Source organism: Chamaea fasciata, unplaced genomic scaffold (assembly GCF_029207755.1).
Source record: "Chamaea fasciata isolate MVZ Bird 193981 ecotype frontalis unplaced genomic scaffold, bChaFas1.0.hap1 SCAF_13, whole genome shotgun sequence".
In the NCBI taxonomy this organism is placed as follows: Eukaryota; Metazoa; Chordata; class Aves; order Passeriformes; family Sylviidae; genus Chamaea; species Chamaea fasciata.
In genome coordinates, this window is record NW_027094098.1 from 3,903,585 (window position 1) to 3,926,476 (window position 22,892).

A 22,892-nucleotide genomic window follows, 5' to 3' on the forward strand; every position below is an offset into this window, starting at 1 on the left:
TATAGCTTTTCCTAATACCCACCTGAAAATTTGGCAAATTCTGATAAAAATTAATAGGTATGTGTGGCCTTAAGGGATCACAAAGTGAGAGCTCGACTCCAGAGACTGAAAACATAAAGCATGGACCGAAGCTTGTCCATTATTGCAGGTCTCTGTATCCCAGGATCTGACTGTGCTCTGGGCACCATTCCACGTAGGAATGTACTTTATAAAAAAAGAAAATGGTTGGTCAATAAATGCCAAATGCAGGCCTTGAGCATTAGGAAGTTCCTTCTCTGGAACAACTTCAGCCTTCAGAGCATCGTTCTTAAACCTCTTGAAAAATAAGGTGTAGAAGCTGTGACTGACTGTGGGCTGAAGTCCTTCCTTGTTTGAGGAGGAAAATATTCCCTGAAGGCTGCCTTGAGTGCTAATTGCCGTCACAGCACTCATCATCCCTTTCAGGACCAGAGGTGCTGAGTGTTGGGAGTCAGATTTCAGTGGAAAGACCCCAAATCTTTCAATAAATCCCCGGAATCCAAATCAGGCCCTGTGCTTTGTTTTGTGCAGAGCCTCTGCTCACAGGAGAACGTTTCAGGGAGGGTTCATGGTGTCCCATTAATCAGAACACTGAAAAACCTGGTACTCCCTGCACATCTGCTCTGCTTTTACTCTCTGTACTTGACCCCATCACACGTCCTTGGTGTGAGTTCACGCGACAGAAAAGTATCTGGGTGAGGTCAGCCAAGTTTAAAGCACAGCTTTGGCAGGTTTAAGCCAAGCTCTGAGTGCAGCATTTGCACTCTCCTGGAGCTGGTGGGTGTAAGGGGCACTGCTTGGCACCAAATTACATTAGGCAGAAACAGGAGCAATCAGAGCAAAGCCAGTGCCTGTGAAAATTGCAGGAGAGGAGGTTGTGCTCCCCAATTCTGTGCCAGCAAACAGGCAAGGGTGGTATTTCCAACAAGGGCACACCTGTGGTTTGTGGGGCATCACTCCACTGTCACCCATGAGCCCCCATCACTGAATGACATTAATAAATCAAATTTCAAATTACCACTTTAAATACAAAAAAAAAAAAAACCCAAACCTTAAAAAAATTAAATAATTCACTTTGGTTTCATGTTGAAGAGGCAGTTTCCTTAGTTGCAAAATATTTTTTCCCGCAGATTTCTAATTCAACCAATCCAAAACAAAAAGGAAAATACTCAAACCGTTAGAAGCAAAAGTTGGGAGAGAAGCTGGTCTTTGCCTGAAAGGTCTGTGTTTCCATTAATGAATGTACATGGTCCAATGCTGTCCACATTCCCCAGGGGCAATTCCTTCAGCAGAGAAAAAAAGAATAGAAAAACCCAGGATAAGAATGCTCTCGGTTTATTTTGTCAGTAAAACTGTGTCTGTGCTTCTAGAGCCCTGGCTGGGATGTGACAGGTTTTTCAGAAGCCTCCCAGCTGTGAAATATTCCCACCACTGGCAGGATATTCCTGGGTAAATGCACTGACTTTGAACCAAAGACCTTTCAGTGGAGCCAGGGGTTGGCGTCTCTCAGAAAAGCTGTGATTCGTCTCTCTACAGCAGACTTATACGCCAGGTTTATTCCTGGGCTGTCAATCTCACGCTTTGCTGCTTTCCTCCCTCTCCCCTTGTTCCCCGCCTGCTTTGCTCTCTTTGGTTTGGGGGTTTTTGTTCATTGTGATTTACAGTTTCCAAAGGATGTTGCAAATGCATTTCAAACTGGGAAGCTTGGAAATTAGATAAGCATAAAGCTTTTGAGGTAAATACTGTGTGGGATATGGATGATCTAAACTTTGATTTCACATCAAAACCCCATCACTAAGGATCTGAGAACCTTAGAGTTCGGACCTGTACTGTTTATAAAATTGAGGAACGGTCAATCCCTAAGGCTTAGCACTTGATTTGAAGTATTAAAAGTAATTTCTGCTTAAATTGCAGTCCTCCAGCCTTACCAGTTAAGGCTCTGCTTCTGTAAGCTGCAATATCTTGCATCAAACAAGTATTTTCTCCGAGTTAGGATGCACCTTGCTAATAATCCAAATTACCTCCGTATCAAATGATGATGTTTTTAGAACAGATAATTGTTGATGCTGAAAAGGCAGCATTCATTCATTCATTCCTTCCCGTTCCAAGCAGAGGGAGCTTTCCTGTGGCAGGTTCCCATGGGCCAACTGAATTAATGGATGGATCTCTGTTTCCTGAGAGAATGTGACTCACCGAGCACAAATCACCAGGAAGTAACTGATGCTTTGCTACCTCATGTCCTCACGCCAAGCCTTTAATTCTATTAATCCACATTTACCTGCCATTATATCCAGGAAACAAACAGCAAATAACCCCTTAAACAGAGCAATGACTCCATGGGCTCTCTTGAGCCCTGCAGTGCGCTCAGTGCCTGGAAGGCAGAGCTGAATTCTTCCCTTCTCTGAAGAAAGAAAAGGCTGTGGAGAGCAGAGGGGGGAGAAGTAGCAGCTCTGCTTGTTACCATGAGAAAGGAGCTGTCAAAGCATCACCTCCTTTCATCCTTCCTCTTCTCCTGACCCGGCCAAGGGGAGCTCCAATCCAAGCATCCAAGCGTGCGGATGAGGGATGGAGCTGCACGCAGCAGCCGTGGGTGGGTCGTGGGGATGGCCAGGGCCAGGCACAGCTCATCTCTGCCTTTCTCCAGTCCCTGGGGCACAGGCTGCTGCTGCCTGCACGGCCACGGTGGGCTCAGAAATCCCTCCCTTCCCCAGCCCTGATCCTGCTGGGAAGGCTCCGGCGTGGAGAACATCACCAGCCAGGTGTGGATGTCCCCTGTGCCCCAGGGCTGTCCTGCTCATGGGCACCTCAGTGTCCTCAGGGCAGCCTGCAGGAAGGCTCCAAATCAGATTTAAATGGCTGAATTTAATGGAGTTCTGTGTTGGAACAGCTCACAGTGGGCAAGGTGAATGTGAGCTGGGAGAGCTGCTGGAGTACGTAAAGAGAACCAGGCACTGCGTTGTTTTTAAAGGCAGGTTTATGAACCATCCATCGGCTCAACATGCAGAGTTCACTTTCAGGGGTTTATTATTTTTAGTGAAGTTAAGGAAACCAATGCTTTTGGATTTTAGTTTGCATTTTAACCAAGCTTAGAATGAAGCAACTTTTCCAGGACAAAAATCCTCCCAGGACTCTGGGAACGTATGCTGCCGTGCCACGCTTTACAAAAATGCTTTGTTTTTTCCATTACTTTATAAATGAAACTGTAAACCCATGATCTGGCCCAGAATATAATACAGAAAGTGGCAGGTCAGAGGTGAGCGCTATAAAACAGGTGTAAAAAAGCTTATGTGGCTTAGATTGTGTATCCTTAAATTTAAAGGGCTTCCCCTCCCTCCTTGATTAAACAAATTCATCTGCACACACTGGTAGTGTACTTAGTGGATGAAGTGCATTGTAAATGCATTCTAGATTTTATATTTTAGAAGATTGATTTGTGCTTAAAAAGCTGCACCCTGTCTGATGTTAAACCCAGGATATATCAGATTGTTTCTCCCTTATTAAACCCTGCAGAAGAGACCATTGTACAGAGATGAGCCTGAAACAATCTCTGCAACTAAAAGCAGTGAAGTTCCAGCTCAGTCATTTGATTCACGTCTCCATTTTGAGTCACAAAGCTTGGATTCAGACCAGACTATCCACTGAGGGGGGAGATGGATACATAACTTTGGCTTTATCCTAATTTCAGCCACAGCCGATAGTCTGGAAACATGTTTTGTTTGGAGAAATCTGCTTTATATCACATGGCAAGGAAAGCTACAATATTGTGGTTATCATTTGGTTTTTAGGTGAAATAATACTGGAAATGGAAATTTTTAAATTGCCCAGTTAGTCAAGATACGAAAAACCAGGATCAAGTGTGAAGAGTTGCAGAATGATCTTAGGACACTGAGTGATGGGATGGTGGCAGGTACCACATAGATGAAATCAGATTCATTTTGGGGGCTAAAAAACAAAACCAACCCCAAACAACACTTTCAGCTTCAGTGAAACACTTGTATGAACTCAGAGTTTATTACAGCTGCTGAAGAATTGTATCTTTGAGCTTTATAACTCTAGGAATGTATCTGTTCAGTTATTAAGCTGCAGGGAGGAAAGCAAATAAAATATTAAAATGTGTTACAAAGGGAACAGAGAACAATAAGAAGAAAATAATTCTGCACATTCACAGAGCACCTGTATCAGAGCAAGGAAATTCATGATCCTTCCACCGAAACCAATTAAACTGGAAGAGGCCTAGAAAAGGCAACAAGTGTGAAAAAAAATGTATCTCTAGGTATTGTCTTTGATCCTTTAATATACATAAAATGACAAAATAAGAGTTTGAGTTTCTAACATCGCCTTGGCTTCATCTGCAGGAGTCCAAGGTCACCTCACAGCTGTAATGTCAGAGCTCCCATGCTCTGAGCTGAGCCCTGACTCACACTCCACACCGCAGCTTGGGATGTTGTCCCTTCACACCGATTTTCCCCTCTAAAAAGAGATTTTAATGACCACAGAAGAAGGCAGCTATTACCCACACCAGTGTCTGCTCCTACAGTCGCCTTTGAGGTGACCTCCAAGCTTAGAGATGCTGTTTAATTCCTTTGTAACAACCCCCTCTCATTCAGAGGCACAAATATCACTGATAGCTGGAGATTAGCAGGATTTAAAAAGGATTAACCGTTCCTCTGGTAAGGAGAATTTCTGAGCTGCAGCGATAAATATTAGCTCAAATTTGGGAAAATCCCTGGCGCTCAGCTCTAGCCCAAACTCCCCCGTCAGCAACCTCTCGCAGATTCCTTGCGCAACCCCTCACAAGTGGGATGTAACGAGTAGGACGCAGGATTAGGTGGCTGAAGAGCCCAGCTCAAATCTGGTGTGACAAAACCCTGCTCAAGTCCGTGCCTTTAGGTCAGGCTTTCCCTTTCTGGCCGTGTCCTGGCGGATGCCCATTGTCCAGCCTTGCAATCACTTCTTTCATCTCCATTCAGAGCCCCGGAGCTCCCTGCTGTTCTGGGAAGCAGCACAGCCCACGATGGAGATGTCAGCCTTTGTGTCAGAGACAGCCACACCGATATTGCCAGGAGCCTTTTCAGCCCTTCGTGCCTACAGCAAAATTTAATCTGAAAAGCTGGGCTTAGTGTTTCTGACATGCTGGCACAGCAAGTATTTCCCCATGTGGCTGCAAAACATCATTTGTTGTCAGAGTGTTGGCCCAGAGGTTCTCAACATGAGATCTGGGGGCAAGCAGAGCGTTTTCAGAATACTCTGTAAAATAGAACAAGGTCCAAATCAATAATCTAAGCACAGGAGGGAAATATGGAAATATTCCCAACTGAGCCCAGGATCATCTCCACTAAGTGGAGAAAGAAAAAAAAGCCCAAGAAAGGAAACACTAATACACAATAGAAGGTGTCTATAGTAGGTTATTTCCAGTCAGAATGAGAATAGTTTCTATTTAGGCACCCTAGAACTGTTCTTCTATTTTAAAAATTAGGCAGTAAAGGAAATCTGGACAAGTTTAGCTTGACTGCTGCCATGAATACCAGCTCCCAGCCGTTGTGAGGTGAGGGGCACCTTGGCAATTGGAAGTTTATCAGAAATAGAATACGTGCTTTAACGTTTCCATTGCCTTGGCCTGTGTGCAGCTGGCTGGCACAGACGTGCACTGCTATTTCTCTGGGCACATTTGCTCACTTCACTGCAAGCTGCTTGGTGTGTGCATGGATATCCAATATGAACGATTCTGTTCAGTAATCTGGGTGATAGCATACGTAGCCAAGTGCCTCACCTCTCTCTGCCCATAAAGGCAGCTCTAACTTGGTTTCTCACACCCTGTTGGGCCTGTCAGGGAGAGAAAACGGTATTCTATAACCCTGGAAAAAGGGATTTTTTTTCTTATTTCTAGTCCAGGTAAGTCCTGAGATAGAAAGACAATATTTTATCTCATTGAAAAAAGGAATGAAGCAATAATTTCCTCTCTTCCTTTTAAACCCCTCTGAAGATATAAGAATTACCTGACTGCACAAACGGAGAAGAACCAGACAGGAGAGCTGTGCTGTAAAACACAAAGTTTAAGCAGGTGACACAAAAGGAGTTATTAACTCCTTTTAAGCATTATTCACTTCAACAGGAGCAAATCATCCCAAACTTCACTCATCCCAAACTTCCCCGAGCAGCACTGCTGAGGAATAAAAGGAGCTGGATTTTCAGCAGTGCCACTGCTCCCACAGCAGTGGCTTTTATTGATAAATATCCTACAACCACTCAAACGATACCATCAGATTATTTCAATCACGGTGACAGCTCATGTCACCAGAAAAATAACTGCTGGTTTACGTGGCAAAATGAGAAAGTAACTTTGTGTAATAGATCTTATTACTTTGTACTGTTCCAACCCTGGTCAGGGACTTGGGAATATTTTCAATCTGACATTGTTATTTCAGAAATCTGTTTTTATAGAGGTTACACCGTCCTTGCCAGAACCAAAGATATAAAATACAGGCTGCATCCCGAATATTTTGGTCCTAGAGAAATGTCTATATGATAAAGGAGCATGGTGAAATTATCTGGTTAGATTATTCAGAAAAATCTCATTTAAAATCTCTTCACATCAATGCATGTCTTGGGGAAGGCTGAGTGCTATGAACTCTAAAGAACTCCATCATGAATATCAAATACAGATGATTTGAAAAGCAAACACTGATTTAGAAGAGTTACACTTGGACTGGTTGACGGCTGTCAGTCCCTTCCCGCTGAACTGTTCTATTCCACAAGAAGAATTCATAAGGTTTTTAAACATGGCATTGGAGTTCTCCTCTTCAGGAAATTCATCTTATAAAAACGAACCACGTTCTATCAGATTTCAAAGTTGCAGGTCTAATCCCCACCAGGAGACAGGTGAATTTTTCCTTTATGGGCTGTTTTGAGCTTTTAATTTAAGGAACTTTTTTTCCATTGTTATCGATGCTATGCTGGCAAATAAGTACAGATACATAACTGCACATGCTGCTCCAGTAAAATTTATGTGGTTTTTTCGTAGGTTTTGTATGTGATGCTGAAACCAATCCTTGGAGCACTTTCCAAGTGGTCACAGACCCACAGGGAATGAAAAAGAATTTGATTAAAGCAGCCTAAATGTGGATTGCAGATTGCTCAGGAAATGACCCCCTGCACCAGCTGAGATGGGTCTGAAGGCAGGCTGAGGTCTGCGCTGGCAGATTGTAACATTTGATTTGGGTTTTATACATCTTGTATGTACAAAAGATCTTCTTCTTTCTTCTACGAGAAGTATAAAATCCAAATCGAACTGTAAGATCTGATTTGGGTATTATACATCTTATAAAAGAAAAGCCAAATGTGTTGCCTCAAAATGATGTTACTCTGATTACAGCAGCTTTTACAGAGTTTAGGGAATCTCTTGGGCAGCATCAGGGATAGGTTGGAGAGGTGTCAATCACCCTCAGGTGTCAATCACCCTCAGCCCTCGGGCACAAGAACAAGGAGCTCTCAGATCTCCATCAGCCTCGGGAAGTGAGGTAATCCATGGAATATGCACCTGCCAGAGGCAGTACAACCACTGTAATTATTATTTAAAACTAAACAGGCAAAACCTAACAACTGTGAAGAGTCAGAGGTGCTGAATCCTTGGAAGGCTTGCAGTGATGACACAGTAAATGTCTTTCAAGCTGGCATCTCGTGGATGTGGAGATTTTTATACGTTTTCTTCTGCAATAATGCAGTGACATGAGAAGTCAACGAGGGCAGCAGCAGCACTGTGGACTCTCTTCCCTGGTTTTGGAAACAAATGCAGTTCTTTGCAGAAGTAACAGACCCCAGAACTTCAGGTGTGGTGGCTCTGCTGGGTTGCCAAGGAAGGGAAGACTCAAAAACCAATCCTGCAGTTGTCTCCATCTGTAGCCGTAGGTTAGTCCCAACCAGCAGAGAGGCAGCTCTTGTTTAACAGCAGTCGCATCAGGAAATTTAGAATATTCAACTGAATAAGAGCAGACTGTCCATGCCGGAAAAAAGTATTTCCTAGAATCTTGCTCAGTTCTGGTGGGAAAACACAGCCACTGAAAGATCGCCACAGAATCCCACTGACTGGGCCTGACAAAAGGGAACGAGGAGCCCCTTTGGAATAAAGGCAGGCCTGGAAGCTCTGCTGCAGGCCAAGGTTTTGTTAAACCTCCTCCCAAACATCAGCGGTACCCTCTGGAGTCACCTTGGACCCTGCGTGGCCTTTCTAGGAACTGAAACAAACAGAGGTTTTAAGGGATATTGGGAACTTACATCGTGTCTCTCCTGTGGACACACAGGGCCTAAATTCCCATTATTCTGATAAAGGTGTTTGAATGGCAGCTCTTGAAGCAGGTGCCAGCACTGGCACCGTGAACTGCTCTCAGTCCTCTCTGGTCCTCACCCACTGGGGCATGACGTGGGGGAAGTCATCTGAAACTGATCTGCATTTCTGTCCCTAATGACGTGTTTGGGTTTTAACTGCAGATCCGGGAATGAGCTGGCATTTTAAACAAATGCATCTGCTAGAAAATCAAATTTATGCACCACTTGGGGTTTTTTTTTTTTTCCCTGGCTTAGGCCCTTCATCAGATCTGGAGCCTGTCACTTCCCAAACCAGCATTAACAGTGGCCCTCACGTCTGAAAGTAGGGGTGAGAGCCCTGAAAATGAGCAGTATTTATCCTGACTCGCCCAGCTCTGGGCAGGATCAATGCAGTCCAATGAGCCTTCGCTAATGCCAAGCAGACTGGTGCATGCTCGTGGGATGCTGTCATTAATCCTTGGAGGACATAAACCTACAGCTGCCTGGGTTTGCTGCCAGCAGCTGTCTTTAATGACCCTCTAGATGTGGGATGGTTTATGTACACTCCTGGTTTATGTATGTTTAATGCACTCCTGCCCTGTCTGAGGGATTTCCAGCCCAAAAGGCAGGCAGGGCACGGTGAATGCCACCTTTTAGCTGTCCTTGCCAGGCGGATCTCTGCAGGTGTGAAAATGCTTTCTCAGGGCCTCTCTCAGCTCCTGAACCCCATGGCACATCAGAGGGCAGTGAAAGATTTCCCTGACTGGACTCACAACGATCAGGAGCATTTTAAAGAACCATAAATGATGGTTTAGAGGATGGAGGGCTTGACACTGCAACAACATTGCACTTTGCACGGGCTCTATTGATTTTTTTTTCCCGTTTAATTGTTTGAGGTATCTACAGAAACCAAAACCAAGAAATATCTGCATTCTCTCCAAAGCCCTGCTGCCGTTTTTCTAGGTCTCTCTCAGATGAAACAGTCTCTTGACAAACACCAGTGCTTCCAACAGTTTTAGCTCGAGCAGCAAACCAAACCCATCAGGCTTTCTTGTGGGACTGAGCTGAAAGGACCCCAGGACTGTGCAGCACATCACTCCTGTTTGAGCTCTGACCTCAAAGGGACCCTCTCAGATCTCCAAAGCCTTCTGTGCTGGCTCTGATGGAAATTTCAAAAAGCACAATATGAAATGTTTCTGTGAAATCCTGGGGCGTTGCTGGTACGGCTTATAAAAATCCAACCAGCAGCATTGCCGGCTGAGTGGAGTGGATAAAAGGTTTTGTTTCAGATGCTTTTGCATTGTGAGGATTTTGAGCTTTTATTTCATACATCTCTTGAAACACTATGTGTCTAATTACTAAAGCCTAGCAGTGGAACTCAGCAACATCCTCTGCTTTCATTTTTTGCCATTTTCTGTATCAGAAATGAGCACAGAATATATTAGCCCTAAGTTCTCCAATGCAAACGACGTACTGTGAAGGCCAAATCCATCTTCTTTCTGATGTTTGGCTTTAGGAAATGAAGGAAGTGACAGTAGAAGTAAGGTCAAAATTCCTTTGAAGGATTTACAAATTTAAGAGTTTCTCCCCTCAGAATTGTCCTTCCCCATTTTTGATGGGCCTGTGTCACCTACCTAACTCTCCACAGCCCAAGAAGATTCCCAATGCAGCCAGATGGAACATTTTCCTTGGGGGACTGTTCTTTCTTTTAAGGTAGAGAGTTACAAATTCTCCCTCCCTTTTCAGTGCCCTCCGTAAAATCTAGAACGACTCCATAAGATCTGGAACTTTGTGGGAGTTTGAAGATGGATCAGAAAGGATCAGTGCAAAACCTCTAGAAGGTTTTAATTAACAAATATTTCTGCATGCCAGATTTTGTCAGATTTTATCCTGACTTGCCTTCCTTTCTAATGCATAAATCTCATTATTTGAAACTGAATTACAGAATGTCAAAAAGCCAAGGGAGAAGGTGAAATCTTATATTGGGGGCAAGAGGAATGGGATCAGCATTAGAAAGTTTGGGATCCCATCCAAGACTGAGACAGATGGGAAGTTTTCCAAAAGGGTTGCCCAGGGCAGTAAAGTGAAAATAGAAATAGAAAATACGGTGTGGAAACGAGTTTCAGTGCTGGCCACCTACTGTCAACCACAATGAAAAGCTAAATAAAGCTTATAAACACCTGAGGCTTTTAATTCTGCTGCAGTGATGTTAAATTTATTCACTGTTTTTACATGAGATAACACCACTGGTATCACCTACTGCCTCAAACAACCACATTTATTTGAAGTCTTCCTCTTAGTGCTGATCACAGAAAGCTTCTGAGGACTGCTTCCTGTTTTTCATACAGATTTCCCCCTTTTCCTGTGGAAATCTATTGAGGAAGCTCTCTGAAAACAAGAGGAAGTATCTGTTTCTAAATACCTGTGAGATGTCCAAAGGAAGGGTCTTTGCCCCCTGTGGGCTCCTGGGGAGGGCAGGGGCTGCTTGTCCCCCCAAAGGAGCTGCATCCCCTCACCCACAGCTGGGATCCTGCATGGAGAGGCTCCAAGAATCAGTGGAAAACTCAATTAAGCATTGTTTTGTTTGGGGGTTTTTTGGGGGGTTTTTTGGTTTTTTTTTTCTTTTGGGTTTGTTGTTGTTGTTGTTGTGTGTTGGGTTTTTTTGTTTGGTTGGGTGGTTTTTTTGTTTGTTTTTTTAAGAGGGAGAAGCAAAGAGCCAAAGCCTTTTGTCAAAATATTATTGTCTGGGAAAACAGGAATCCTTTTTACCCAACTTCCGAAGGAGGAATTTCCCAATAACTGTGACCATCTCTCTCCTTCGCCTCATTTAGCAGCTCTGCACTGCAGCCTGTGATGGCCACATAATTAGAGCTAAACTCAAACTGGGTTTATGTCAATGAGCTGCCACAACTGGCTAAAATTATGCACCTGCTTAAGCGTTCTGCTAGGCAAGAGTCCGTGTAAATTTAAACTGGGTAAGTTGAAGTGAATTTAGTGATGAATACAACACAAACCTGCTTGGTCTGGGGTTCAGTGAGGAAATGGGAGGTGCTGCTGAGACAAGCAGAGGTCCAGCCATGGAGAAGGGAGAGGAGCCAGAGTGCAGAGCACTGCTGGAAATCAGTTCCTGCACCCAGGGAGCAGCCACCCATGGTCACATTACACTCCTGTCAGGGGCTTTTTGACCTCCCAATAACGTTTCTTATTCAACCATGTCACCACCAAGGGACAGAAGTTGCTGTAACTGCTGCCAAAGCCTAGGCAGGATCCTAATAAATGCAGAATCACTAGGCAGCATTTTCTGCCTAGGAACTGGCAAATAACTCATCAACTTTTGCAAAGGAAAATAATTGACCCCGAGATTGGCTCAGTTGGTCAGAGCATGGTGTCAAAAATGCCAGGATTGTGGGTTTGATCCATCTGTGGGCCATTCACTTAAGACTGAGCCTTGGGAGTTCATCCTGACTCAGAATATTCTGAGTTCTGTGCATCAGTTCAGGAATTACTTTTCAGTCACCTTCCAGAACAACACTTGAAGAAGGCAAAGGACAGGCTGCTGTCAGGAGACTGAAAACTTTCAAAAGGCATCACTCAGGCAGGGAGCTTGGATTGAAGGAACGTGCAGAACTGCAGAGTCTGGTGGAGAGCAGCACTCTCTGCAGCCCCGAGGATGTTTTTCCAAAGCAGCAAACACCACAGGGTGAGGTCATTGTTGTTTCCTGATGCAGGAGCTGAGGAGTGCAAGCTGCTGGCTCTGACACCTCAGCTCAGCTCTACCAGTGCCTCCTTTTCTCTCTGCACAGACAAAACTCTCTGCTGGGGAGTCCACAGGCACCAAAACCCCTTTACACAGCTCCTGAGGAACACCCAGCTTGGATGCAGAAGTGATGCTCCCCTCACGCACTCCTGTCAGATTTTCCCAAATAATGAAGAAGAGCCAGTCAGAAATAATTCCCAGCCAGCTGAAGGCACACTGTTTGCTGTTCAATGAGCCATCTTCCTCTGCTGCCACTCCAGATCCACTCCAGCTCTAAATCTGTGGGGTGCTGACAGAAATCCCGAAGGAATTTATGTGCCACTAAGGAGGAGCACTCAGTCTGTACCACACTCAGGCATAGCTGCAGTTTTGCAGGCATCAAAAAGAGCTTTGGAACATTTTTCGGCTTTCAGAGCGGAATTCTGTAAGATCTTCACCCGGCTGTTAGGAAGAACACTTCCGAAGACACTGAGAGGCTCCCTGGACATTTGATTTTTCCTGACATACACCACGGCACCCAGGAGATAAGGGAAGGAGTGCTGGGGATTAAACAGCACAGGCTACGTGAGGGAGCACACGAGGTGAGGGGTGTTACACAAGCAATGGCAGAAGGAAATGATGCACAGGAGCACAGCCCTGCTTTTTTTGCCTTCTGTGATTTATGGCAGGTGCCTTGGTTAGAGCTGCCAGTGCTCAGAGCACCGCAGTGCTTTAGTTATTCATTTTTGATTGTAGGCTTTCATGCATCTTGCTGCAATGTCCAAGTCAGAGCAGCAGGAGAGACAGAATTCTGCAGATGTGAGTTTGAAAAGCAGGAAGGACAGCATGTCTCCAGGCGGTTCTGGCATGGGGGGGTGTGGCTCTGTTTGCTTCCACATGCCTCTGTTGCTGCTCCTCATGGACTGGGCTAAAAGCAGAACTCAAACAATTCCATTTCATAATGTGTGCACAGAGGTTTGTGTCTCCTCCGAAGTGCTCCAAGTCACCTCAGCAAGGACAGCAAGGCACAATCCTGCTCCATTCCAGGAGTTTCCTGCTTGTATCCAACATGCAGGGAGAGGGAAAGGTTTGCAAGAGGACACGTGGCCATCACTTAAATGATATTTTTTTCTAGAGGCTGGTGATTCTGGCAAGAAAATGAAAATCCTCAGCCAATAACAGGAAACCTCCCAGAACTGTAACCATTCTAATTCAAGTTATAACTGTACTTTGTAACTGCCCATATAAAGCCAGGATATTTAGTGATCTTTATTATAGCCACTAAAAAATCGTGCTTTTAAACATTTATCTTTAATGCCTGACAGATCAAGGTAGTTAAAAGCTGAGATTAAGCATCTGGATTGATCACAGAAAGTTCATTCATAGGATTTCTGTTGGAGAGGAGCTCCCAGCACCAACCGGAGACAGATGTATTCAGAAAACCCCCACAGACACTCAGCTCCAGTGTGAAAGCATAATCCCAACAGTAAGTGAAAAGTCATAAATAATTCAAAAAAGTGCACACCTCTAATTCCTGCAGGGAATAAGCCAAATCTGAAACCACTCAGAGTTCTCTGAACTCTGACAGCTGAGGTAAAATCGTACAAAAATAAAAATCACACCTCATTTGGCTTAAAAACCACAAGTCCTACACTTGGAAAATAAAGTACAGCTCTGAGTATAACTGCCCTCAGGGCGGTGTACACACACAGCTGTCTGATCTGCTCCAAGGAAGTCTCTAAAAGAGACGAGTTAAAGGTCTGTGAACGTCAAGTTAATCATTCCTCAGAGTTATTCTCTGATCAGTCAGGAATTATTCAAGCCCGGGGTTTGCTCAGCACCAGGAGCAGGTGGGTTTCCCTGCAGCTCCGTGTTTCCATAACAATACTGCAGAGCCAATTAAAAGCCAATTAGTCATGGACATTACTTTAAGGTCCAGTCCTTTGCAAACTCTCCCCTCTCCAGTGTTGCAGTCCATTATTCCGGGGACAAAGGCTCTGGGATGAATGGGGCTGTTTCCCTGTCTCCATGGAAGCCTTGCCATGCTCACCCCACACCAACCTTCCCAGCGCCTCTTCCCCCTCTGATCTTTGCCCCAAACAAATGTGCTGTTTATTCGTTCTTCTTCTCATTTATGGAGAGCCATTTGATGCTGGATGAATAGCAATGAGGAAAGAATTTGACCTGTGCTTGAGAGGCAGTGAGGATTCCTGCTTCCAGCTCTACCTCCAACCCCCTTCACCCACACCTGCTGGAAGGATTTTCATGATACTTGAAAAGTCTCCATGTTTTATAGGTTAAAATCTTAACCACTGCAATAAATCTTCACTGAAATATCAGCATCTGTGTAATGTGAACTCACTCTAGAATCGGAAACCCAAAACGATCTAAACTGTCCTGCAGCTCAAAACTGAGAAGGATCTGCTCGGACACCAACTACGGTGCTGAAGGAATTGTAAAGGGTTCCTGGAGAGGTACCAGAAAATCAGCACATTGCAGGAAAGTAAAATGCAGAATGCCTGTGAAAGGAACATCCCCCAGCAGCTGTCCAGAAGGCTGAAGCTCTGTGATCCTTCCCAGAGCCCCAAATCTGAACTGTCCAGGCTTTACAGTGCATTTTATTTGTGCACTACCCCAGAATTATTTTTTCCGGAACTGATGGCTCTCCAGGCTCCTTTCTGGGGATTGCTATTTCCCTTGGTCTTGCAGGAAATCCAGTTGTTGCTAAGCTGAACGATGCCGTAAATTGCAAATGAAGTAAGCCATTAGTTTTTAATGCAGTCAGCCCTGCTCGAGGGGGTCGAGTAAGTGCTGGCTTCTCAGCAAGGTTTAGCTCAGCTTCTCCCCTACAGATGTTTTCAAATAGTGACTTCTGTTGTGAAATTCATGATCTTGTTTACTCCTTAGAGTTTCACAGGCAATAAGGGAGCTGCCATTGGTGTGGCTCCTCAGGAGCAGCCGAGTTAAACAAAGGCAATTCTGGTGTCCAGCGTGGCCTCAGCTGCTCTCTCCCTGTGGCCAAAGTCCCCTCCCAGCCGCAGCTGAATTTAAAGGCAGGAAGCACAAGATCTGTACAGAAAGCTCAAGTTATACAACTTGTATCAGCAGGACCCGTGTGCTGAGTGGTTTTTTGCTATTTAATGCGTTAAATAAAGGAAATATTCAATATTCGCCAGACCAAAACTAATCTACGGAAGAATTTGGAGGGAATTTGGCACCTTTGAGGGCTCCTATCCCTCAGTTACATTATTTGATTTGTATCCCATCCCTCGAAAGCCATTCCTTTAAAACACATAAACGTGATATCCTCTTACTGACCTCAGACAATTCCAGAGGAGGCCGTCCGCAGTGCCGACACCCATTCCGAGATGCTTCTCACCTGCAGGTTTCCAGGCGTGCCACCAGTTCTGGATCATTCTTTTTGACTGCTCAGGCCCTGACTCTGCTTCACCCCAGCACTCACAAGACAAGGTCCAAACTCCCTGACATTTCTGAGCCCACAGGACTGGGTGCAGGTTCCTGTGGCCACAGCAGACTGCTCTATATATGTCTTCTAGAGATTTTTGACCCGACCTCAAAGTTACGAGTGCTGTTCAGCTCTTCTTCTCAAAGGACAGCTGAAATCCACCTTCCTTTGGTTGTCAGGGAAGTCACCCCATGCAGCTCTTGGGGTTGATGGCCCGGTTCTTCAGCAAGTCCCAGCTGCTGCTGATGCCTTAAGTTTTCGCTTTTGTATTTTCCAGATTCTGCACTGCCTTAGTGTGTAACTCTGAATTTCAGATAAAGTGTTAGCCAGTTCTCCTCACAGCTCAGTCAGACAAAACCATCCTTTTCCAGCCCAGGGACACCACTGCAGCTTCAGGCCTGAAAAGTGCAAACAACGGGGAATTGAGGAGAGCGAACTGGGAGGACAGGACTTCATAACCAGAAGCTGTAATTGGACAATTAACCCCAATGTGTAAATGGACCAAAACTTACTAAAGGGTGAAAACTTGTGACCCATTATCCATCTTGCGTGGAGCCATGGCCAGGATCTTTTTCTCCCCAAGGTGTGTTCTTTGAAGGATACACCTTCGGGCTTTAGTCAAGGATGTTTCTCCTTACCACTCTGTGTACAAAAATCCGAGTAATCCGACTGGGCCTTTTAATAAATCCCTCCTTTATTCCTTATTTCCAACTCTGCCTGGCCTCTGTTCCAGTACCAGGCTCCTCTGTACCTCTGTTCCAGGTAACCTCTCAGGGCATCACTGCCTCCCACCAGCGCCACGCTGGGCACATCTTGCTTTTCCAAATTCCCTGCAGGTCAGGCTCACTCTGGGCTGTTTTTCAGGTCAGAAGGGGAGAGATGCCAGCCTGCCAGCTGCAAGGACGGCCCTGAGCAGCAGGAGGGAGCAGCTGTGCCCAGGGGTACCCGCGGCGTGCCTGTGGCACCGCGGGATCGCCGCTCGCCTGCCGGCATCGCTGACCACGGTACACCCCGAACAACCCCATCCCACACACTGCCCTGCCTCTCTCATCTGCACTGCCAGCAGCGGCAAAACTCACAGAGTTGTAGCACCAGAAAATTCCATATCTCAAAACGATTCATCACAGTGAAGAAAACAAATGGAGATCGTGTTGCCCAGTGTCCGGAATTAGGACAACTCCAGGTTTCTGCCAATAGAAAACGATTTATCTCTTGCACCTTCTGACACTTCAGGACAGAAAATTTGGCTGGGATCTCTGGGAGGAGCTGGCAGTAATTGGCAGCTTGTTTGGGAAATCTCAGCCCGTCTCTGAGGTCTTGGAAAGGGTGACAAACTTCAGGGAATTTTTGTCCCTGTCGAATTTAGCAGCCACTAGGTGCCACTTCTCACTCCCCACATGATTTTGTGCTTAATGAAAGGCTGAACTTATCACTTAGAGCTGTGATTTAAAACTGCTTTTTTCCACATGAGTCATCCCTCCAAAACTCTTTTTTTTCCTGGCTTAGAAAGTATAAAGATTTCATTTCCTTGTAAATAAAAACACAGAACCTCAGCAAAAATAATTTCCAAGGAAAAATATTTGCATTTAATATTCTGTACAGCCACGCTCCTTGGAAACATCCTGGCTGCTCCAGTGGCTCTGGAAAAGCCCAAACTGTTCAGCACATGTAGCACCAACAACTGCCATAACATCGCACACTTTGGCTTCCCTGCAGTGATTTGTTTTTTGGGGGCACATCAGTTCAAAGACCACAAAAGCACTTATCTGACAATAACTCTGAGTTACAAGGCACCTTTACTGCAGACTGGAGAGCTGTTTGTTGTGACAAAAAATTGGATTTTAGGTGTGTGTTGAGTGGAGCTGGCAAGCAGGTGCTTGGGAATGTTAAAAATAGTGACATGCGAATACAATTAACATTGCAGCATGTTCTTCGCCTGGTTAGACTTAGAAAGTAAACCTGCTTTTACAAACTTTTTTATCAAATCACTTTGCCAGCTCAGAGTTTCCACATAAAATTACCCGTATTTCAAGAACAAACAGCTTTTTAGCTAAGTGTTTTCATACAAATAGATCATATGGTTATAGATCCTAAAGCAGGGGAAAACATTCCGTCAAGTAGAATAGGATTAATTAGGCAGAAAAGCTAACTCAGAGAGATGAACAAGTAAAAAAAATTGTGTACTTGTACAGCAATTGCTCCCCACAACAACTGATCCTTGACACTTATCCTCACCTTAGAGTAACTCAAGGAAAGAAGAGAGTTGAGGTCAAACAGCTCCAGAGCACCAAAATGCTCAAGACTCTCAAAATAAGGATCTTGGCTGCAGCTGCCTCAGCCCCTTCCCAGGGCTGCTGGGGGACCCTGCCTGCTCTTTCTCTGGGGGCTTGAAGCTCTCGCTCCTTCCTGGCTGAGGGTCGAGCTGGGGTTGTTGGGGGGCTGCTGAGGGGTCCCAGCAGGAGCTGGGGGTGTTGGGGGGCTGCTGAGGGTCCCTGTGTCCCAGCAGAGGACCAGCTGTTCCGCTCTGTGGAGGGCCAGGCTGCCTCAGATGAGGAGGAGGAGGAGAAGTGCCCGGGTGACCGCGCTCCGCAGCTGCACCACGTGAGGAACATCCTGGCCGAGCTGCCTTGCTGTGCCACTGGGTAAGTTCAAGTTTGGAGCCCTTTGCGAAGATCATTTCACCTCGTGTGGCTGCAGTCAGAAGCCTTTTGCCCATCCTTTGTGGCTCGTGGGGGGCAGCCTGCTGGACATTCCCACTGAGCCCTGATGACTCTCATTTGTACCTGTGCTGCCAAGAATTCCACAGGAAAACTGCTTTTTTTACAAACACAGACCTCTGCTGTGGGGTCTCACTAACTGTTTTCTGTTAATGATGTGTGCAGATGTGATGAAAAGACGTGGAGAAGGCTGCTGTCCTACCTGGAGACCGCCAGCACTGACGGGAAGGACCCCATGGAGCTCTCAGGGAGAATCTCCCCCCTCACAGAGCAGCCAGAACTCCAGGGCCACCTGGAGAAAAAACTGGAAACAAACATGGAAGAGGTAACAGGTGCCAAGCAGAGCGTGAGTGAGTTGTTTATGCATCTCTGGGGAGCTGCATCTCTGTGTGTTTGTATTTTATTCCAGCCATTCTGCTCTCTGTGGCTGATGTTCCTCGTTGTGCTGTAGTTTGTCAGCTCAGACATCTCCTGCTTTCCTCCAGCACCTGCACTTCTGCTCTGGTTCCTACCCAGAATTGCCTTTGGAGGATGAGATGTACCCTGGGACCTTCAAACACTGTCCTTGATTTACTGAGGTTCCCCATCTGTGCACAAACCACTCCCCACAATCCAACACCTTTGGGAGCAGAATAACTTTTCAATAAATCCCTCAGGCTGGCTGAGACTGCCTGTTTTGGAGTAAATTATCCCATTTACTCTGTCTTTTTCTTGGGCTTAGACTGATATATTTATATCATAAATAAAATATATCAGCCTAATATCATATATCAATAATTAAAATATGAATAAAACTAGTTCTCAGGTTAGCAGCACGTCCAACTCCCCTTGAGCAGAGGTTATAACCACATTATTTAAAGCCCCAGTGCTGTATCCCAGCACTCCTGTGTGGTCTCACTATTTAATTTCTGCAGACTTCAGCCCCTGATGGGCGCAGATTGGAGTGCCAGCAAACCTTTCTGTGACACAAAATTAGTGCATTGCCCTGGTCTGCTTTCTCATGTGCTTGTTCAGTATGTTATACCCGATTTTTAAAAAAGCAGAAAGCTTTCAGTAGTTCTGGAAGGATTATCAGTGAATCAGTGAAATATTTAAAGGAAGGGTAAAATATTCGGCTTCTTTACATGTTGCCGTCCTTTGTGTTTTAACGGGGTTTCATATAATTGTCTCCCTTGACTAAATTAAATGAAAGAGTTCACTTGTTAGGGGAAAACAAAATGAAAATCAGAGTAAAATCCTATTTCTGCCTCACACAGTTTGCAGTATTCAACAGCAATTTATCCTTGCAGTATTCTTTAGAGAAACTCGAAAGTTCCTTCTCTACTGCTTAGCATCAGAAAAAGAAAACTACCTGCAGGTAGTGCCAGTTTTCTTCTCCTTTTTTCCCATTGTGAGGTGCTCATCTTCTTCTGCAGCATCACACTGCCCTCTTTTTCATCTCTGCTGATGGATATTAGTCTGGAAAAGCACCATTATCAACAGATTAATACAAAATTCCAGAAGAAAAATGGAACGTGTTGCTCCTGATTTAGAGGCAAGCAGGGAGGTGAAGAAGACATAGTGCCAACTGACTGTGACAAGAATTAAATAGCAGCAGGATGAATCATTTTGAGCCTGTTAGGAAATTTATTCTTAAGCCCTTTTATATTAGCCAGCAGTTATAGGGGAGGAATTTGCCGCTAGGAAACGGGCAAGTAATGAAAAAATTCCTGACAAAAAGGTGACTCTGCTTGTAATCAGCAGAAAGCAAATAGGAAGACTGAGAAATGCTCTCTCTCCAGCACTTTGCAAATAAATATATTGGCTTTATAAATAAACCACCAGCACTTTCCCTGAAGCTGACAAAAGTGCCTTATCCATTGCTGTGTGTGCCTCTGTCTGCACCTGCTCAGTGTGGAAAATCAGACAAATAACAACAAGGCTAACAAGCGAGAGACTCAGCAGGCAAGTGAAGGGCAGCGCTCTCAAATCCTGATTAATAATTGCTCCTGTCTGAGACTTGTAAAACCAGAGGATGAGAGAGTTCTGAGATTTGTCATGTCTAGGAAGTTCCGCTTTTTCAACAGCCAAACTCTTAAAAATAGCTCCTGCTGAAGACAGGGTGGTGACCTGGGGGTGATGGATGGGGAGAACAGGAGTGAAGTCTAAAAATAAAGCGTTATGCTGCCCAGTGTAGTGTTGCAAAGAAATGCCAATTATTTTCTATACGAGCTTGCATGCACGCTGCCAGCCTAATTAAAGAGACCATTAATTCATGAACTGCCACACAGGGTCAGGTGAGAAGTTCATCCCAATTCCTGGAGAAAAGCAAGGAGAAGCAGTGGAGAGGTTGTTGCTGTTGGTGTTCCTCACCTGGTCCCCACTGCACCAAGGACAGACACATCCTCTTGTCTCACTGAATGTACAGATGATTGCTGGGTAGGAGCTGCAAGACGAAAAAATGTGTTGAGGGCACACAAAACAGTTTTGCTTTATAGAGGGCAACAGGAATGCAAAAGGGGTGAAAGCTGACATAGAAATGCTGGCATTTAAAATATATAATAAATTTAATATTTAAAATTCCTGAATGACCTCCTTGCAGCCAGTGGTGAATGAACTCCCACTGCACACAAGAGGAAAGCACTGATTTCCTAACAGCTCCTGGTGTCTCGCTTTATGCAGCACATTAAAGAAATTACAAATAAAGAAATGTACTTCCCTCCACGAGAATCTTCTGGAATGAGCCCCATTTACCACAAGAGGGGGAAAAGTCAGCTTTGCAGTTCTTGGGCCAGAAAGGAAAAGCTCCAGTGCCTTCAGTTTGCTGTGTTTTGTGCAGATGAAAGGCCCCTGGCTGGGGGAGCTGCAGCAGAAGGTGGAGGAGACAGAAGTGCTGAAGATGGAGCTGCAGATGCTGGAGACAGAGAGGGTTCGGCTGTCCCTGGTGGAAGAGAAGCTCTTGGATGTTCTGCAGCTCCTCCAGCAGCTCCGAGACTTGGTATGGTGGGAAAGCAGCCCTGGGACTGAGCACTGGGGTTTGGGGTCCTTTCCAAACTAAGAATATGTTCATCCCTTCTATGAGGTACAAAAGCCTTTTCAGCAGGACTGTATTTTACATCTGTGTGCCCTGGGATCTGCCTGGTGCTTGCAGAAAGCTTTTAGAGCCTTTTGACTGGCTTTCTAAAAACCTGGAGATCTCCTTGGAGCTGAATCTTCAGGCTCATTACCCTCTAAACCAGAACTGAGGGCAAACGAGGAAAACAAAAAGGGAGTGACCAGGAAGATTCCAGGATATGTATTTTTCCTTCTAGAACAGGACCTTGCATGCTAATGTAACTCTGAGTCAGTATTAAAGAGTTAAAACTCCCAGGAGAGTTTAGCAAGAATCCCCTTAATCCCTGAAGGGATTTGCGTAAGACAAAAGAAACCTTTACCCATCAGAACCTTGGGTTTAGGTTCCCCAGCACATTCACCTTCATGTCTGAAATATTTTCTTTACAGCAGAACCTACCTACACACACATCCCCGTCTGAGAAAAGTCACTGATAAAAGCTCACCCTGTGCTGCCGAGGCCATGTGAAATTCTCGGACTGCTTCCCACTCTGCCCCAGTCCCCACTGGGGCAGTCCAGCAGATGGAAGAGGCCCCTGGGTCAGGGAGCAGCCAGGAAGGAGCAGCATCTTCCTCCCAGAATTGCTCCCTCCCACTTCCACTTCTGGAAGTTTCAGCAAGGGCAGCCTGTCCGTGCAGATACAGCCTCTCTAAGTGCTAATTAAACTGATTGCAAGACCATCCCCAGACAGCGCACCGGTGTCTTGACAGCAAATTAGGAGAGTTTGCTTTTCCAGGCACATTATGTGATGTCCCACCAGGTTTCTTATGTAAAACCACCACTGAGAGAGACCATCCAACTCCTGAGTTGTTTTTCCAGTGCTCTCACTGTTTATTAATCTCAGATCCAGCCCTGCCACAGGACATTTGCTCTGTCCTTCAGCTGGGTCTGAGAAGACCCTTCCTAAAATAACACCACCAGGAGCACTTCACCTTCCCCACAGACCTGGCAGAGGAGTCAAGGAGCTTTTGTTCCGCTTACCCTCCTTGCCACCTACAGCTGTTTAGGCACAAATTCTGTCTTTTCCTCTGAATAATTGTTATTTCTCTTCCCACAGCCATGCGAAGGAATTGCGACCCCCTACAAACTGCTGTCTGAGCAGATAAAATGCTTGAAAATAAAGCAAACACCAAGTCTTGTGTTAATCAGTGCCATTTTGGTTTAGTTTCCGAACGCAAATAGCCTGCACCTAGGTTCTGTTGCATGTCAGTAAACTGTTGAAGGACATCTTTGTGCCATAATGTTGTTTTTTGGTTTTTTAAAGAATATATCTAAGCGAGCCTTGGGGAAAATCCTGCTGAGCACTTTGGAATCCTGCCGTGACCCCCAACCCGGTAAGAAAAAAAATCACATCCAAAGACCAAGAAGCATGAAAAGTGTCCTTTAGGGACAAACACTGGGTAACACACAGATGGGTAGGAGAGGGATATTTCAAATCCTGGGATACAGGCTGGGGAGAAGGAGGGGGTTTGCAAGATGATTACCTGTAGAAAGTGATGCACCCAAACCACACCCAAGGTGCTTTTCTAGTCAAATTTTAATGAAAAGTTGGCCTTTTGGGGG

The 22,892-nt window shown here is 45.2% G+C and overlaps 1 protein-coding gene across 5 annotated transcripts in view; it reads left to right on the forward strand.

Annotated features, from left to right (window-relative positions):
- The window catches only part of EFCC1 (EF-hand and coiled-coil domain containing 1), a 38,223-nt gene that overhangs the window by 9,331 nt on the left and 6,000 nt on the right, over positions 1–22,892 (forward strand). For 4 of the 5 annotated variants that reach the window (XR_010722883.1, XM_066195165.1, XM_066195168.1 and 1 more), the window contains exons 3-7: positions 16,386–16,525; positions 18,025–18,163; positions 18,404–18,563; positions 21,057–21,215; positions 22,594–22,663. Coding sequence is in view for 4 of the 5 variants with exons in the window: in XM_066195165.1 (XP_066051262.1) it covers positions 16,386–16,525; positions 18,025–18,163; positions 18,404–18,563; positions 21,057–21,215; positions 22,594–22,663 (668 nt within the window). In the remaining variant the exon portion in view is untranslated. The remainder of the gene's footprint in view (positions 1–16,385; positions 16,526–18,024; positions 18,164–18,403; positions 18,564–21,056; positions 21,216–22,593; positions 22,664–22,892) is intronic. The other variant, XM_066195166.1, reaches the window with a different exon arrangement.